Source organism: Alosa alosa, chromosome 6 (assembly GCF_017589495.1).
Source record: "Alosa alosa isolate M-15738 ecotype Scorff River chromosome 6, AALO_Geno_1.1, whole genome shotgun sequence".
Classification (NCBI taxonomy): domain Eukaryota; kingdom Metazoa; phylum Chordata; class Actinopteri; order Clupeiformes; family Clupeidae; genus Alosa; species Alosa alosa.
In genome coordinates this window covers 2,811,983-2,831,300 of record NC_063194.1, presented here as the reverse complement: position 1 = coordinate 2,831,300, position 19,318 = coordinate 2,811,983, and the positions used below count along the sequence as shown (strand labels likewise).

At 45.4% G+C, this 19,318-nt stretch overlaps 1 protein-coding gene across 3 annotated transcripts; it reads right to left on the bottom strand.

Annotated features, from left to right (window-relative positions):
* Positions 1 to 492: 492 nt before the first annotated feature.
* LOC125296822 (GEM interacting protein) lies at positions 493 to 19,170 on the bottom strand. Of its 3 annotated transcripts, none has more exons than XM_048246922.1 (20): positions 18,741 to 19,170; positions 16,496 to 16,583; positions 16,239 to 16,339; positions 12,913 to 13,038; positions 10,617 to 10,681; positions 10,160 to 10,267; positions 9,780 to 9,860; positions 9,199 to 9,360; positions 8,251 to 8,388; positions 7,166 to 7,356; positions 6,036 to 6,136; positions 5,824 to 5,886; positions 5,589 to 5,681; positions 5,308 to 5,465; positions 4,828 to 5,004; positions 4,067 to 4,204; positions 3,737 to 3,939; positions 3,178 to 3,511; positions 2,313 to 2,415; positions 493 to 1,938 (listed from the first exon to the last, which is right to left on the bottom strand). In XM_048246922.1, the coding sequence occupies exons 1-20, from the start codon at positions 18,787 to 18,789 to the stop codon at positions 1,283 to 1,285; spliced, it is 3,135 nt and encodes a 1,044-aa protein (XP_048102879.1). In that variant the 5' UTR covers positions 18,790 to 19,170; the 3' UTR covers positions 493 to 1,282. The 3 variants fall into 3 exon arrangements, with proteins under 3 accessions (XP_048102879.1, XP_048102880.1, XP_048102881.1); XM_048246923.1 differs by having other exon boundaries at positions 493 to 1,935; XM_048246924.1 differs by lacking the exon at positions 18,741 to 19,170 and having other exon boundaries at positions 12,913 to 13,033; positions 16,496 to 16,580.
* Between the last annotated feature and the right edge of the window lie 148 nt (positions 19,171 to 19,318).

Below are 19,318 nucleotides of genomic sequence, written 5' to 3'. Positions count from 1 at the left end.
TACATTATGTGCTTACATAATTGCAAAAGGGTTCTCCTACATTGGATGAATGGTTGGTGATAATGGGCAATGTAGATATTGCATTAAAGATCAGCCATTTCTTTCTACAACAGTCAAGAACCCTTTTGCAATTATGTAAGCACATAATGTAATCTGAAAACTGCTGCCCTGATAAGAAAAAAAAAATGCAAATGATCTCAGCTGGTATTCTGTCTATAATGGAGTGGAATGCACATTTCTAAGTGTCTCCAAACTTTTGACTGGTATATATATATATATATATATTGTATTGATAAAGAAGCTGAGCAGCACATTTTGGCAGGTTAATTTTTGGGGAAAAGACAAGGTGGGTGCTTAAATCTTGTTGTCATAATGAAATAGAAAGGAAATAAATAAATGCTCTTTAACTTGTACCCCCATTTTCCTATTGTGTATGTAGGCTATGTGCACTACTGTGCTGTATGACAAAAATAATTACACATCTTGGCAGAATAGTTTGATAAGTATTTTTGATCATTTAAAATAGGCTACGCTAAACACATCATACAAAATACTGCACATTGACACTGTCATTGATACATTCAAATTATAAGTCTCATCAGTGGTTATACAGAGACAAAAAGCCTGTTAGATCTATACATACAGCAGTCTCTCTGACAAATTATTTTTCAATTGTCTGTGCTGCTGGAATACTCATGTCTCCCAGTATTCCTGCACAGTTCTGCAGTAAATAAATATGGTCATTTGTTTTCCCCAAGTGTAATACGGCCATTCATTCATTCATTCATTCATTCCCTCACTCTCCACCTCATGCTGGTGTGTGGTGAGCATTCTGGCGCATAATGTCTGCCGTGCATCACCTAGGTGGGTGCTACACATTGGTGGTGGTGGTTAGAGAGGCTCCGCCTTCACTGTGAAGCACTTTTGGTGCCTTGATAAAGCACTATATAAATGCAAGTTGTTGTTGTTGCTGTTCATCTCTTTATTGTTCATCATAGTTCCTTGTTATTGCCAGAAATCCTCTGTTGTAAAGTTACATGGCCTGGGGTTTTTCCCCCCCAGTGTGTTATGACAGTACATCAGGGCTTTGAATTCATGACACGAAGACATTCGTAAGTGTTAAAAAAAAAAAAAATCCTACTGAAAAGCACTGAAATGGAAACTGATCAGTGTGTTTTATGAGAGATGTATCTCTGTGCCTATATGTTTACATACTGTATTCTGTAGGTGTGTTGTTGAGTGGTTTCATGTAATCCGTCTAGGAAGACCAGTCCCGTGTTCCTCAGACAAAGTGTAGCTGCTCCCCTTTCCCCAAGCCACATCGCCTCAGCTTCAGCCCAGATAGAATCTTGTGTGCAGTCCGGTCGTCCCCCGACAGCCTCCTCAAAGACTGGCCAAGGACTCGGACCTCCCCGTCTCCCCCGTGCCTGTTATTGGATTGGTTGCTGTTCAGCTTGGCCAATGGGTCTGTTCTGCCCCTAACCGGCTCCACCCCATCCGAGGGGACTCCCTTCCGATTGGTTGTAGCAGCGGCAGCCGCCAAGGCCGCCACCGTGTCGTCCAGTCGTACGTCCAACCTGGCAGAGGAGAGACGACCCTGCAGGGCCTGGCCGGCTCGGCTGCGTGGGCGGGCCATCTCCGCAGCGCTCTCCCGTCGGCCATGGGAGAGTGCGTGCGTCTGGCTCTGGGTTTGGTTCTGCGTGGGGCGCCCCAGCTCGGGAGAGGAACTGCGGCTGCTGTCTGGAGTGTCCGGCAGGGTGGACCTGTTGGAGGCCTCGGCCCCGGTGCGGGGGCCAGTGGAGCGGGCTCTAGGGGCTGGCGTGGGGTGCCGGTGGTACTTGACCGGCTGCCTGCTGAAGGGGCAACGGGCCTGGGGGGCATGGGAGGGTCCGGCCCCCCCAGAGACTGTGGGCGCAGCTCGTCTCACAGCCAGGACTGCTGGAGGGTCACGAGCAGTAAAAGGGGCAATTAGAAAACTTTCAAAAAGTCCTAAAATCATTTCTATGAAATAACATGGATGCAAAAGATACACAGAGCTGCTTATAAAGCGTATTATTATTATTATTATTATTATCATCATTATTATTATTACTAAAAAAAATTGTCAGGAAAAACTAATGACAATCTTTGACAAAGCTAACACATTATAAGCTAATATGTATGTAAGCTTGTACACTCACAACCTTGAAAGCTTGAGTGCTTATTGCAGATGGCAGGCAAGAGCAGCAGCAAGCAGGCCAAATTGTCCAACATGTTCTATCTATTACCTTTCATCCAATGGTGACAGTCCTTTCACATCCCCTCCTGCCTACCTGCTTTCTCATTGGCCCGTGGGCTGAGCTGGTCCACGGCTTCATTGGACGAGGACTTGTCAGAAATGTAACCCTCGCTTGAGTCTCTCTTGATAGTACGGGTCTGTTAGAATGACACACACTGTGGCCTTAGGGGGGAGGTGTAACTAACATGTCTGAACATATAACTTAGGAGAGATGGTGGGGGAGGGGCGGTCACAGGGTCCAGAGTCACATTAGACTTGTGACATACTCGGATAGGCAGCCTTGTCTATGTTTGGGGTTGATGTAAGCTTGGGTATTAATATTGTTTGCAAGGGCCCTTGGTCTAAACATGGTGAGAAGTGCAACAAGTCCATTGAGGCTAAATTTACTTCAGACGTTGTCCTCCTGGTGCTCTTAACACATTTGTTGGACCATATGTCAAGAGCAGGGATTTAACCAGCTCGCTGCCGCCAGCCAACCACTCCCATCCCCGTGTCTGAGGGGGACGGGCTGAGGCTGAGGCTGAGGCAAGACACTGCAGAAGCGCACAGGCAAGCACACTAATCCTCACAGCGTAAGCATTTAAGACCTCAGCTGGCTCAGTTGCAGCTTTCTACCCCAGGTTGATGCAGCGGGGAGGCACAGGAAAGACAAACGCGTAGCACAAGAAAAGCGAAGCGCCCTCCGAGAGCCTTTAATCTCTGTTTGTTTTCATGCTCTCCTTATCTGAATGTAATCATCTAAATCTCTTACAACTACATATGTTAGCAGTTGGTCAAAGATGTTAGATAGTGTAGGTGAGGCATTTGTTGATTGGATCAAACAACTTCCAATCTATGGGAGGGCAAGGAGCATGCAGTGTTCTGATATCAGCTGGGGAAAGCGAGACAGCAAGTCTTACCTCCAGCGAGCGAGGGCGCTCTCGAGACGGCGCTCCCTCGTCCTGCGGGGTGCTGGTAGACAGAGAGTTGGGGCAGGAGGTCCTGGTGGGGGTCTGTGGGAGGGGGGCAGTGGGCACCGGGGGCGGAGGGGTGCACGATCTCCCCTGATCCATTGGCCCAAACACCTGGCTTTGGTGGCTGATGAGGAACTCCACCAGCAGGGCCTGGTAGCTCGTCTCCAGCAGGGCCAGCATCGACACGTCTCCAGACACCAGGGGGCGCAAGAGAGTCGGACCGAAAATGATGCCTAGGTTTCCTGGCGACATCTTGTTCTCTTCGTAATTCTCTGATACCCTGTAGACAAATGAGAGACGAATTATAGCTTTATAAGCTTAACTTTTTAGGTGACATGGTTGGCGAGGATTTACATATCCTTTTTTAAAAATAGTCAATTTTGTCTCCTATTTTTTGACAGCTGTGTATTTATAACATACCAACTCCATCTTTTCGTCTGTGCTTTTTTTATCAATCTCATAACAACAGCTGTATTGTGTCCAAAACTGATTTGCATTGCTTTACCTGTGCAGGTGAGCCATCATGTGATGCAACGTGCTGTAGTTGCTGAGAGGGAGCCGGTCCAGCAGCTCTCTCAGACTCTGCGTAATCTTCTCCTCCGTCCCAGGATTCTCCATGGAATGGTTCTTCTCGCTCAGATGCTGGATCTCTTTGCCCACAGTGATGAAGTTGTTGTACAGGTCAAAGGTCATAAGTGGCTCAGGCAGCTGTCAAAAATAAGAGCCAAAGCGCGTTAACTGAATGATCAGTATGCACGTTTTATGAGTAAACCTGACAAATAATCACATATTTTTAGTCCTGTTAAATGTAACCGTTGAAGTGGCACCCTGCTACCTCTTTAAAAAAGTGCTTTAAGACGGAGGAGACGTCATGGGGAGAGAGGTCAGAGAGGTCAACGTTATCCTTCTGGATCTCAAAGGCCTGGCAGAGCTTCAGAACCCGGGGTTTGGAGCCACTGATCCTATACACACCCTAAGGGAGATACAAGAGAGAGTCAAATGCATTACATTACTGACATGCAATACATAGACAAACAGGTTATGCTTCTTTATTTGTGTGTTTCGGAACAGCTCAGGTCTTTTTAAAGCATGCAGTGTGGCACAGACTCTATTTCTTGCTTCTATTAGATACTGCAGGGGCAGCCGTGGCCTACCGGTTAGGGCTTCGGGCTTGTAACCGAAGGGTTGCCGGTTCGATCCCCCGACCCAGTAGGAAAAATATGGGTGGGGGAAGTGGTTGAGCACTGCTCTCCCATGCCCACATCCACGGCTGAAGTGCCCTTGAGCAAAGCACCTAACAGGCAGCCCACTGCTCCGGGTTAGTGTGAGCTTCACCTCACTGCGTGTTTACTGTGTGCTGTGTGTGTTTCACGGACTGGGATAAATGCAGAGACCAAATTTCCCTCACAGGATCAAAATACTTATACTTATACTAAACTGTGTTCCATGCCCTTCTAGCAAACAACCTGGTTTCGAAAAAAGTCACTTAACATAGTAACATCCTACCTGTCTTGCATTATTTATTTTGTTGTTGTTGTGAAATAAGGAAGCATTTCTTTACTGCTCGCCACCACAGTTTTACTCAGGGGAGTGTACCTGCATTCCCAGGGCCCTGTTCTCAATCTCGGCTGTGCAGACGCGCACTATGTAGGGCACTTCCTCCGGAGTCTCTCTGGGCAGGAGAGAGAAACCTGTGCCGAACAGCAGCCCCTTCCGCTGTTCACACTCCAGCTGACAAACCTCTAGACACTTCCTGTGCATGACAAGACCACACTGTGGGGAAGGTGAGAGAGAGAGAAAGCGAGAGAGAAAGAGATAGAGAACCAGACAGAGAGAAAGAGGGAGTACGTGGCAGGCAGAGAATGTAATGTTGAGTAATGTTTAAATAATGATAAAAAACATAGAATGTTTTTTGAAGTTATGCATTGCACAATGTAAGGCTATAAGCCACCGCGAATGCAGTTAAAATGATGCAGTACTCCCTGTAGACCACAGTGATTTATTACACTGTTACTACAGTATATCTATTATTTCAGTGAACACAGGCCCTTATTCAAGCTAATTAGGCTTACACACCTCCTCACACTCTACTCCATTGACCAGGACGTAGTTTTCACACTGTTTGCACTTGATCATCTTGCTCTTCGTCTTCCTTAAACGATGAGTCAGAGCAGCCCGCGATGTGCGCACCTTGCCCGTCGATCCGTTGCTCTCTGACAGAGGGTCCAGGCTTTCTATGGGGTGGGATGAGGACAAGCCAATGTTTCTCAACAGGACAAATCATGTTTGCTTGTAATAATATTAAGATTATTTGTAACACAGAATAACATTTCAAAATGTCATCAAGGAGGACTCACCGGCTTCATACACTGTCCCCATTTCTCTCTCATCGAGATCATCTGATGACATGGTCCCAGAGGGCACTTTTGCAGCCCTTCGATTTCCATGGGCTATTGGCAGAGGGGGGGCATATTACAGGACCGGCTACTTAAAGATGATGCAGAAAATCTCTCTTTTTCTCATAGAAGTAAGAGGCGGAAAATTAACAAACTGCACCAAACACTGGCTGGTGTGAAATAGGAGCCCTCTTACCAGGACTGGACAGAGACTCAAGACTTCCTCCCATGCTTTCGCTGTCACTGTTGCCAGGGCGACCTATAGGATGGGGTAAGATAAATCATGACTGTGGAGAATCCCCAGCAAACAAACTCTTCCCTTGTTCCTTGTTGTTGATGGGCTCATTACATTTGCTGAATCTTAATCCAGTGTTTGTTTTGATGTGTGTACTGTATTTCAAGACTTACGTCCATCACCGCTGTGTCGTTTTAGTTCGTCCGGAAGGGCAAAGGAGTCTTGAAGAGCAGTGAGGGGATTGCTTGTTTTGCGGCGACCACTGGGGGGCGACCTACCAAAGGGAAGACAGAAGTCCCCACTGATCAACAGAGAGTTAGGCCAACTTGTTTGTGTGGGACATTTATTGAGAGAATACAGCAAGGTATTGTCTGTGATGTCTGTCAACTGCACATATAAGAGATACATGCCATTCATTTGATTGTTTGCCTGTGACTGTAGTTTGTGCACATGAAGAAACTGCATAAAGAGCCTACTGTGATGTTCAGTAGAACATTCTAGCACAGTACACTGAAGCGTTAGTGCTCAGATCACCATGACCGATGGAATGTTTTCATCCTCAAAAATCAAGTGTGCCTGTATGTGGCACAGAAAGGAAGAGGCCCGCCATATTGTTTTATCAAGGACAAGTCACAGTGAGTTGGGAAATCTAACATACTCTCTCTAGAGTCCTCTTTTTGTGTCTCCTTTACCCTCTGACAGGCCTTATGAGTTAACACTGCAAGACCAGAGTAGAGTTGGCATACATACATTATTTTGTCTTGACAAGAAGAGTCAGGATAATGCCACTAGGTTTCAAATAAACAGAGAACAAAAAGTTCTCAAGTTCTTAAGTGTTTTTTTCCACTCTACCTGTCTTATTTGCAATAGGAAAAAAAACTGTGCTTGGGTGAACACCCTGAAAGACCACAGCCTTTAAAGAAAGAGAGAGATAGATAGATAGATAGATAGATAGATAGATAGATAGATAGATAGATAGATAGATAGATAGATACTTTATTGATCCCCAAGGGGAAATTTCAAGAAAATTCAAGAAGATGTTTTGTTGAACCAGAAATATAAACAAAATGTGAAGGATCAACCACTCTGACATAATGTGAAAAACACCTATGCTCTATATTGATATGATAGCCACTAAAGTTAGCATGCAAACAAGTAAACATTAGCATGGCTCTCTCGCAGCCTAATATCACTTTGTAGTACCAGGTGTGGCACTGGAGGTGTGCCGTGTGGCTGCGTTCAAGTCAACCCAAAGCCCACAGATCTACATGGCACCTTTAAAGCTCTTTAGCTCTTCTCTCACCTCTTGCTTTGGGGGACATATTCCTGGAACATGAACGTCAGGGGAGGTTGTTGCTGCCGGTGGGTCCCAAACACGTAGCGCAGGTAGGGCTCGCCAGGCTCGTACGGCCTGCATGTCTCCTCCAGGTTACCGTAACCCAAAGGAACAGATTCCGTCTGCTGTCGCTGGAAGAAGAACATGTTCACCGTGACCTGGAGAGACAGCAAGAGTCATGGTTAGAAACACAAGCACAGAGTACAGTGGGAAATGACAATAAAACCTATTTGACTTGATTTGACCTAAGATTTGCACTGATTTGATACAATATGGACTATTTCCAGTTGACAATATGGGACGATTTGGATATTTTGCTATTTGTTTTTAAAGACACTGAACAAAAATACACTGCCTGGCCAAAAAAAAGGTCACTACCTGGATTTAACTAAGCAAATAGGTAAGAGCCTCCCTGTGGGGGCAATGCTATGATCTGGGGTTGGTGCAGTTGGTCAGGTCTGTGGTGACCAGGTTATTCCATCGATTGATTTTTTCTTCCCTGATGGCACGGGCATATTCCAAGATGACAATTCTAGGATTCATCGGGCTCAAATTGTGAAAGAGTGGTTCAGGGAGCATGAGACATCATCACCAGACACAGAGTCCAGACCTTAACCCCATTGAGAATCTTTGGGATGTGCTGGAGAAGACTGCGCAGTGGTCCGAATCTCCTGTCATCAAAACAAGATCTTGGCGAAAAATGAATGCAACGCTGGATGGAGATAAGTGTTGTGACATTGCAGAAGCTTGTGGAAACGATGCCACAGCGAATGTGTGTCATAATCACAGCTAAAGGCGCTCCAACGAAATATTAGAGTGTGGCCAGGCAGTGTATAAAACAACAAATCATCATTATGGTCCCATGCTTCATGTATTGAAATAAAACATTCTCTAATTTGTCAATGCTCACCAGAAGTCAAATCTGAGACTGTTCAACTTACACATTCTGTTACATATTTATTTTATTATTAAAATAAATATATAATAATACATATTACATTTCTGTTCAGTATATTTACTAATCACACCAAAAACACCTCCAACCAACCCACCTCCTTCAGTACGGTGTCCCCCTGACAGATGAGTTTGCGGATGTGGACGATGATCTTCTCCTTCACTCTCTCCAGCTCGTCATGGTGACCCTGAGCGTCTTTCACGCACTGCTTGTAGAGATTCTCTGCCTCCATCGTCTGTGCATTTAGGTAAACAGACATATGGTTTAGTACCTCACATGCACAGCAAGTTACAGACATATGTACCTCACGAGCACAGCAAGTTACAGACATATGGTTTAGTACCTCACGAGCACAGCAAGTTACAGACATATGTACCTCACGAGCACAGCAAGTTACAGACATATGGTTTAGTACCTCACGAACACAGCAAGTTACAGACTCCCAGAAAAAAAAACGTATCCTGTTGTAAAACCTACTGTATGTACTATATATAGACTGTATTTCAAAATGAACATTGCCTGATATGTGTTGTGTAACACAGACGAAGCACGACCACTGGACTCAATCTGGGAACCTTGGGCATGGGAGATTGCATCTGACTCGTCATTTACACTGGACATAAGCAGATGCCTAATGACTAAATCAAGTCAAAGGTAAATGATACAGTGCCAGTCCAGTGTTGGACCCAGGGATGGATTATTGCACGGGCCTACCAGGCCCAGGGGCCCAAGGGGTCAGGGGGCCCTGAAGCCCAAACCTTTGCATGGAATCACTGCCTCAATATCAACACATCAGGATGTAGGCTATGAATCTGATTGAATTAAAGTATTGGCCATCCCCAAAATGCACCAGAATACAGGAAATCACATCAAACAAATTAAAAATGTTCTGGGGGAGGACACCCAAACCCCCCCTCCCACATATGCAACAATTAGTGAGGGGCCCGAAAGTTCAGAATCCGTCCATGGTTGGACCCCCTGATTCATTCAGACCCCACAGAGACGTGTGCCCCAGTGGCCATATTGTCTTGGATGTGTTGGGTACCTTGGTCTTAGCGTCGTCCCTGGACTTCCTCCTCTTGTCCAGGGTCTTGAATCCCCCTGCCTCCTCCTCGGCCTTGGTGGTCATGGCCTTGGCCTTCTCCAGCTCCTCGCACCGCTGGATGTACTGCTGCCGGGCCTTCTTCAGAGCCGACTCCGCATCGTTCTGATACCAAAGATGGTCATTAGTAGAATCAGGAATGAAACAATGATTAGGAAGTGGTTAAAGGAAATGCTATGTTTGGATCTATTTTGTGTCAGATGAAAATCAACTGAGCAGTCAGTCATGATTGAGGAGGAAATTGTATTATGGCTTACATTTTTTAGTATGTTTTATATAAATCTCATTCGCAGTATGTGTTTGTTTGGCTTTCCAGTTCCCACTGCTTATTCAAGCCCTGAGAGCCCAATTTCTGCTGTGACTGTATCCAATCACTATCAATGTCATTTGGATCAATACTCATTAATGATGCCCCTGACCCAATCGAAATCCAATTTTCTGACCACAGGGAATGCAGTTTAAATGCAGGGTCAAAGTAAAACAACAACCCCAAACCCCCCAATAATAACACAAAAGATACCAACCATTTTTTTCTGCTCCTTTGTCCACTGTTCTTTGAACTCCCTTCGCCATTTGTCAATCTCATTCCTCTTGGATGCAAGGGCCTGAATAGATGAACAGTTGAAACAAAGAGAGAGAAAGAGAGGGGGGGGGGGGTTATACCCAATGCTGCTCAGTCAATATCCACACTGATAAATGTGACCTGTCAAGCCTGAATCGATTTCACTCAGCCTGGCTGGTAGCAGTTCTGGGAACAGTGGAACAGTGGAATATTTCTCAGTACAGTGAAACAGCCCTCGGTATAGTGGAACAGTTCTCGGTACAGTGGAACAGCCCTTGGTATAGTGGAACAGTTCTTGGTATAGTGGAACAGTTCTCTGTATAGTGGAACAGTTCTCGGTACCTGGTAGCAGCGCTGGTGCAGCAGCTCGGCGGTGTGTTTGGCATTGGAGCCGTTCTTGGCGTCCTGTTCGAGCACCATGGTGTAGATGTACTGCAGAGGCATCAGGTCCTGTATAAGATTCACACGACACACAGGAAACATGAGACGGCCATGAGGATGTCTCACCTCGCGTTACCTCTCGTAAAATGATCAGAGCTGTAACCCTTGTAATATAATTGATATATGTAAGTCGCTTTGGAAAAAGTGTCTGCTAAATGAATAAACGTAAATGTATAAGTATACTCTAGTTATGTATGACCAGCGTTTAGGTAGAGCTTTATGGGCATGGAGGAGGTAGGAGGTGGTGTTGAGATCCTGACAGCTATAATTAAGTGCACAAGCAGTGCATACATAAATTCGACTCTGGACTGAAACATGCACCCACCCTTGTTTGCACCTAGCACGCACATGCACTCACCTGTTGGGACACACTTGATTTGGCTGCTTCTGCCGCTCGCATTATGTTCTTCGCAAACTCTTGTTCTGTAAATAAAAGAGGAGAAGTGATTCTCAATGGGTTATAAAGTTTTGGTTTACATCTTTGTTAAAAGGAAACATGAATAGATACATCGAAGGGAGGCCTGTTTGGAGACCCAGAGACTAGACTAAACATGAGCTTCTCTTCTCTGATGCGAAAAGAGAATAATGGCCTACTTTATGTTCATAATTTCTGTCCCATAAATGCCTAAAGGAAACTGGAACATGTGCTTCATAGGAAGAAATAGTTTAAAGGAATGGTCAGTATTCATGGATGACCTACAAATGTTGGGGGGAGGGGAGAACAGACTGGCGATCGACCCAGTAACATTACCCTTTCTTGCCATGATGCTAAAAGGTCGGTGGCTAGTATGTGGCACTGAAATGCCATATGTGAAGAAAGAACATCATGGAATCTGTGATTGATTGGAAAAAATGTTGCCATGGTCAGTATTGATGGATGCCACTGTGCTCATAAATCAATATGAAAGTAAAGGGCTTAGCATGGCATAAAAATAAAAGTGTCAGAGCCAAGCCATTTCCATTGCCCATTAGGACTTCTGCCAAACCTACATGCTTTGTGTTACGAAACTGGACAAATGGATCCCCTCAAGCTCTCCGTGAACATGTAAAACTTCAGTAGTCTACAACCTCAGATTAACCCCATATGTACAGTCCTATAATGCTTCATCTCATGGCCTTTACTACTCTACATATCCGCTAGCCCGCCACAAGACATCTCACCACTGCTCCTATTATTAACCCTCTCACTTGACCACAGCGCTCAGAGCTACCAGTTGTGTTTTTTTTTTCTGACCATGTTTGTCACCATCGCCCTGTATAATGTGTACATAGGTTACTTTGTTTTTTAGATTTAAATATCTGACAATGTTGGTGAACAGTAGTTCAATTATTATTGATACAGTTATTCAGGGGGGGGGTGTAATTTCAAGTGTGCATAGTCCCACACATGAGTAAACCTATTGTGAGTGCATACCATCTCTACAACCACTTTACCAGTCCCGGCCCTGTCACTACAAGCGTCTTATGCTTGATCACCCCCAAGCACATTGGACTTTCTTAATTTAATTTATGTAGTGTATTTAGTATTTAGTTTTCTTAGTTTTCTTATCCTTCTTATCTTCTACTGTCTTTATTGTACAGTGGAGTTTAGTTATATGTTTATACTTATACTTATGTTTACCATTTCTGCTGTAAGTGCATGTTGTGTGTGATGTCTGTATGCTACTGAGACCCTTGAATTTCCCCCTGGGGATCAATAAAGTATCTATCTATCTATCTATCTATCTATCTATCTATCTATCTATCAACATAGGTCCATTATCTCAGGTTATGTAGTAGGTGCATATCTTAATTCACACGGCGAGGATCTCCTTCATTGCGGTGACCAGTCTAACTGACATGGCATGCCTTATGTCCTGGCAAGCAGAGTGGCATTTACAGACATGCACGCTGTTTCCCTGGGTAATCCCTTCACCCCCTGCTCCATTCTCTCCCACAGAAGCCTCCTAATCTGGGACTAGTAATCCCTATCCCCCCCTCTCTTTGAGATTTTATCAGGGTGACCCTGGTTGTTGTCGTCGGCGTCTCCGTCATTGTTGTTGTTGTTGTTGTTTTCATTGACTGCCGACTGCCGGATAGACACAGTGGCGCACCATGGAACACCAGGGCCCTGTCTGCTTGATCCTAGCCACTACAGGTAATAGCTACGGTTAGCCACCAGGGGGTACCACTAGTGGACTGAACTCACACACAGGGTTCCTCTGAAATCACACATTCTCTAGCCTCTAGCACCTACATTCGACGTGATGTTTTTCTAAGAATACAAGAGAGCTATATATAGACAATGACATCTATTTGTCAGGTGAAGTCATTGGGTGACAGTATGATAGAGAACAGATTAATAATCGAAACAACATAGTTCTGAGATACACAAGGAGCACTACTCACTGCTACCTTCAGCTAAAGGAAACATTAATCAGTCCTGATAGGTTCTCAACAAGTTCAGATTTAAGAGCTTCTGAAAAAACTCTACCGTAATTAGCAGCGGTTTATACATTGATTTTGCAAAATTTCTTCAGCTTAATACATGGGGGCAGTTAATATGGTATTAATATGGTTTTGTTTTTTTATCTTGCATAAAACACTGTCCTGCGGCTAATACACAATGTGGCTAATACACAGGAAATGACTGTAGTGTCAGTGGCACCACTCACCATAGCTGATTCTCTTGTCCATCCAGGCCAGCAGGTCTTTGGCGTAGCGGCACCACATCTTGGTGTACTGCAGGGCGATCTCCACACCCCCCTCACAGCGGCACAGTGCCTGGTCAGCATCCTGGGCTGAGAATGAGTACATCAACATCACGACTCCTTGGGCATCCCCACCCAGCCTCTCTCTCTCTCACACACACACACACACACTTTCTTCAAGAGGAGCGCAAACAGTCTGGGACGGTCCAAACCTCAGCCTCTCACCCCTACCACAATGTCAGCCTGTGCAGTAGGGCATATCTGTCTGTCCTCAAATGCTTTATCTACTGTCATGTCAAATGCTTAGGAATCCAAAAACAGAATCCAAAATGAGTAGGATAGTCTCCTTGTGTCTTGAATCCTCTGACATGTTTATCCAAAGTGAAAAAGGCAAAGACGAGCGACAGCTATCGATGAGAACATGTCTTCAGTCCTCAGTCCTTACTCCGCAGGTTTTAGGTGCCAGGAGAGACAGGTATACGCTGAAGTGAAGTTCCATCTATCTCAGTGAGAAACATCTCAGAGGGAATCACATCTAGAGGAGTCATTGGCTCAGTGCAGTATGACTTCACGACCCCGTAGTATGTGCCGGATGAAAGAGTTCCATCCACAACGCGACGGGTGACAGTGTCCAACCCCCGTTAGTCCTCCGTCCTCCTCGTCTCAGAGTTCAGCTCTGGTCATCTGGACTCTCTGAGAGAAACCTCCTGTGCAGCTGCTCTCTCTCTCTTTCTCTCTCTCTCTGCTCTCTCTCTCTGGCTTAGCAGATTGGAGTTGAGGAGTGGCAGAGGAGAGATGCCTGGGGATTCCACCCAGGCTCTAGCTGTCCCCTCCCTCTACCCCCCTTATCTCCCTTCATACCCCGCCAGACCAATGATTGAATTGACAGGGACATCATTGGATGTGAAAATGTTTGTTTGAGAGAACTTCACCTATTGAACATTAATTGTGCTAATACCATTTTAGACATGTGTGTGTGTGTGTGTTGGGGATAGACATTGCATACACCAAGTTCTCTCACTGCTTTTTGTGCTCACCGTCACAAAAGAAGGAAGTAGGTTTCATTTATATCTGTAATCCAGCCAACACTTACTTTGTGAAACTGTCTGTTTTGTTTGAGCATAGCGACAGGGCTGTATTTGGAACTTACTTCTCATTCCTGTGTATGATAAGCAGCAATGACTTCCTTTACCAGATATGGTAGCCTTTTTGCTTTTACTAAAATATTTACTGAAACATCCCTGACTCTTCACTATTATCATCACCATGTATATAGTCTCAGGCGCCTGATCAACATCATGACATGCCACAAAACTCGTCAGGAAGAAGCATGACATGTCACAACTCCCCTTAGCCTATGACACAATCAAACAGGCAAGGAGAGAGTGACACATCTTAAGTGTGACTGCAACCCTGGCCCGTGTCCACCATCTCCGACGTCACCCCGCCCCACCCCACCCCACACCGCCTCTTATCAGGGCCCTAGGCAGGGATTAGTGGCCAGGTCCAGATTGTAGAGGGCTTGCCTCCCGTGGAGATGTTGGGAATCGGGCCCAGGCCAGGAATAGGGCTCCTGACGGATGAGATGGCTTCAGCCACAACTATCACTACCTCATCATCAGCCTCTCTTTCAAAGCTACTGATGCTCCTACTGATGAGGCTGCTGCTGTGGCTGTCTGTGTGTTAGTATTGATTATGGTTATATATGCCAGCCCTGCATCCACTGAGGAGTCAATTGCTAAATGTTGCCTACAGTAAATGGGGCTGGCCTGATGTGACCCTACAGTTACACACACTCTATTGTTATTGAACCACAGGAAGTACACTGACACAGACATACACACACACACACATACAAACACAAACACACACACACACACACACACACACACACACACACACACACACACATGTGTGCGCATGCATATACACACACACAAATACACACACACACACACACACACACACACACGCGCACATGCACATGTGTGCGCATGCATATACACACACACAAACACACACACACACACACACCCCTACATTGGCAGGTCATTGTTTTGTCATTGATTTATGGGCATTGCATTAGAGTTGCCTGCCTTTAGATTATTACCAGGAACTGGATGCCGGTGGCTGTTCCCTAGCCGGGCGGGTTACGGGTGGAGGAGACCGGTGGGAGTTTGCCAGCAGATTAAAGAGACAACCTGAGGCTGTGAGACGCATCTCTGGCCAAAGTCTGTGCGTGTGAGTGTTGAGGGTGGAAGGGGGATGCGTCGTCTCCTCTGCTGGTCAGGTCTGGAGAGCGACTCCATGGACAGTGTCCACTGAGCCACGATGTGTTATTTAATCTTGCGGTGTCACCTGTAATCCCTAATCCCTGCTGTCATTTCACCGTCTGCTTCTAACAGGTTCTCCACAGCACCCATATGACCCAAGCCAGACTGGAGGCCCAGTGGCAGATGGGGGTGCATCCCCACTCACAATAGAGCGTACCTCTCGGCTCTCCCATAACTGTCCACTTCCTTTACCCAGACTCTAAGGCACCTCTCACTCTTTATCAATTACTGTCCTGTAATTGCATCTGTAGATTGACCGGTTAAACCTGGCATTGCCTATACTGGCTTAATCTCCAATAAACACAGGCTTTGGACTAAAGGGTTTACAGCATGTGAGGATGCTATGCTCTCTGCTCGTAATGTTTTCAGCTGTGTCCTTTCTCCAACATTTATGCTGCCTATGGTATTCTCCTGTTTTTACTCCACCAATTGAATCATTTTCAGACTTTAAGCATTTCTTCTCATCCTTCTCTTCTCCTTAAGCTGCTCTTCCTCTCTTCTTCTCTCCTTTCCCTCTCTCTTTCCCCAGTACCTCTTCTCTTCTTGTCCACCTCCATCCCCGTTGTCCAGCCCTCTCTTTCAGTGGACGTCTGAGGTGGAGCCTGTGAGCAGCTGTCGGAGCGACTAATCCTGCCCCTTCCCCAGCGCTAATCTGGTTAGCGCGGGGCCATTAGCCCATGGGGCTAATTACATGTAGACACTGGCGGTTGGGGAAGGGGAGATTATGTGCGGTCCTGACCAGATCACTGGACCAGGGTTAGTGTCCGAGGCCCATGTGTATGTTAGAGAGGGGGGAAATAGCGATAGTATAGATATTGGTTTACATCGAATTAATGATAGGAAGTCATGACTGGAAAATATTTTTGATGTGTCGAAAAAGATCATTTAAATGGTAGCTACACAGGGATACATACATACTGTGCACACACGCACGCACACACAGAGGGAAACTCTTACTAGGTGCAGCCCCTTCTGTTGCATCATCTTCCGGATCTACATTCTCTATGCAGGTGCTTTCAGAGATGGAATCGGCGTCGAGGTCATCCTCCTCAACAGGGCTGAGGCATCCAGACACACACACACACACACACACACAGGGAGAGAAAGAGAAAGAGACAGACACATCACTCTTGTCATCCCACAGAAAATGAATCACAATGAATCTGACATTAAGGGATACATGCATCTAAGTGATACAGTTTGATTTCACATACTCATAGACGGAGAGCTGGAAGTTGTCAAAATCTCGCAGGACCTCGCTCATGCGTTTGGCATCTGTGGACCTTGTGTGGACTTTCTCATCTGTAAAGTGAAGGAGAAACCACTTATAGTGAAAAAGCATTCTACAAGATCACCATCACTATTCAGAGAGGTTTGGTGTACCTCTTTCTTGTTGTATAAGTAAATGGCAAGTGGGCGGCATTTATATTGCGCTTTTCTATTCCTCCAAGCACTCAAAGTGCTTTACAATGTCATGCCACACATTCACCCATTCACACACACACACACATACACACACACACTAATTCATTGATGGCGGATGCTGCTGTGCATGGCGCACTTTTGGTGTCTTGCTCTTGGACAGGGTCAGGAGAAGTTGGGCTCAAACCTGCAACCCTCTGGTTCTGGTTTCACGCTGCAAACCGACGTATGAAAGAAAATGAGAGAGGGATACACTGATAAGGAAAGAGAGAGAGAGAGATTGTAGTAAGTGAGTATAATAAAGCTAAGAGGTGGTCAGTAACTTCTCATTTGTGTGCGCTGCAGTTCGGAATCAGTCAGTAAACATTGGTTGTAGTTTGATCCAATTGCTTGCAGTGAGATTTTCAAATGCATGCTTGGTGCCGCCCCTTGAGTTGGGCCATTTTCATTATTCGTGGCCAGACCCTTAATCTTTCTAGATTACCAGGGTCTGGATTTTCATGTTAGGTATCACCCTGAGCAATGCTGAGCATTGTAATAGTCAAAACACCCATGCATTTGTATGAGCTACGTACTCAAACCCAACCCAAAAAGATCAGCTGACTTGCACTTCAAATTGTAGCACTCAAAAAGAACAGCCAAGCACAGCTGACTTACTACTCAATTGTAACACTAAAAAATGCTCACCTTAGCACAGATGTACATTAACAGTCGTAAACCATGAGAAAGAAGCTACCAATCTCTCTCTCTCTCTCTCTTGGTGGCTTGCTCCATTTTGGTCAACCACATCCTGCTTGCCTTTTGTATCACACTCGGCAGCAAGGACAACAAGGCCCTGTTACTCAAGCTAGCAGTCACGTTCATCCTCACCAGCATGTTAGTGAGAAGGTTTCTGTTAGAGCTCTACCTGGGTCGGGTCTACAGGATAACGTAAATGTCTGGATGGTTAAGATGCTGCATAGATGTTGTTGATACTCAGCATGTTCCTCTTTGTGTGAACACATGCAGACATTGTTGTTGCTTGAGGTTTTTGAGAGTGTGTGTCTGTCGAGTCAGCATAGAAAATGTTCACGATTCTTCACATTTTGGCTTGAGCGTGCATGCATGCACCAGCAAACTACTCATTTAATATGAAGGATCGATTTAGTAACACGTTGTATTAGACTATTACAATCTAATGTTACCTTAATAATTTAGGTAATCAAAATAAATGGATGAAAATGACAGCAATTGTTTGACTGTATTCATGCTAGTTAGATGATGTATTCAGATTCAGCTTAGCTCTATTCTAGAAGAAAAGTAAAACTGAAAATAAGATCTCTATTTTTTCGTCTGGCCTATTTCACCGGGACATAATTACTCAATTTGACATCAATATCAGATTCGGACCATTCCTCCTATTTCTTAATTTCAACTCCTGTGAAATATTCTTCCTCTTATCTCAACCCAAGTCAAATTTAATTCAACAAGAATAGACACCAAAACTGTCCTCTGGAATAACAGATGCTGTTACACCTGCTCATAAGGTGTAAAGACAGCCCAAATTAAGCCAACTAGTCAGTTTAACTAACTAAATCACCATACTGAGTGATAAGCAACAAAAGGAACTGGACTGTTTCTCAGTTTCAAAATGGAGGGCAACGACACAGGAAGTGCTGTGATCCTGCACACACCGAGTGTGAGTGCAGGAGATAACATGCAGACAGATGGGAAACCCAGTCAGAGACACCCACACACACAGAGAGAGAGAGAGAGAGAGAGAGAGAGAGAGAGAGAGAGAGAGAGAGAGAGAGAGAGAGAGAGAGAGGACACAGATACACAGAGAGAAAGAGAGAGAGAGAGAGACAGACACACACACACACACACACACAAAGTCTCCTTGTTTTAGTAAGTGAATCCTATTTGAAAAAATCTGAATCATGACATTAAAAAAGACAGGAATAAAAACACAGACACAGCACACAGGCAAGGTAAGGATGGAGAGAGTGGGAACCTCCATCCGCCCAAATCGACTAGCCTCCACCTGCTGCCACTCACCCCTTAGCTTGGGCTGCTCCGTCTCAGTCGCCTCTTCTGCGTCAGCCATGTTTCGGTCCCCCTCTCTACCAAAGGCACCTTCACCAACAGCACACAGCAGCCCTTTTGCTTGGCCAAGAGGACATCCTCAGTACCACGCACAGGGATGTTAGTGGCCCTCACAAAGGCCTTACCTGTACGGGGGGATAGAGGTCGGTGCTGCCTTCGTCCTCAATCTCTCACAAGCATGAGTAAATGACAACAACCCCCCCCCAAAAAAGACAAAAGGTTGGTGTCATGGAGTGTCGCTTTTTGCGTGCTTGAAGTTCTCTTCCTCTAAACCAACTGAGGTTGGCCAATGTTCTTTCACCATCGCACCCAAGAGGAAGTAGATCTAACTCTCGCTGCGTAGGACACACCTATAACCCAGAGCTTCTGCTGGTTTCGCGAACGTTTGTGTGTGGGTATGTGCACAGGATGTGTGCTATTGCTACTTGCATATGTGTGTGGGTTCCTTTAAGTGATGAGTAGGAGGATATGCATTTGGTGGTTTCAGATAAAGCATGAGTCTGGGGTGTTAGAGTGACAAAATTCATTCA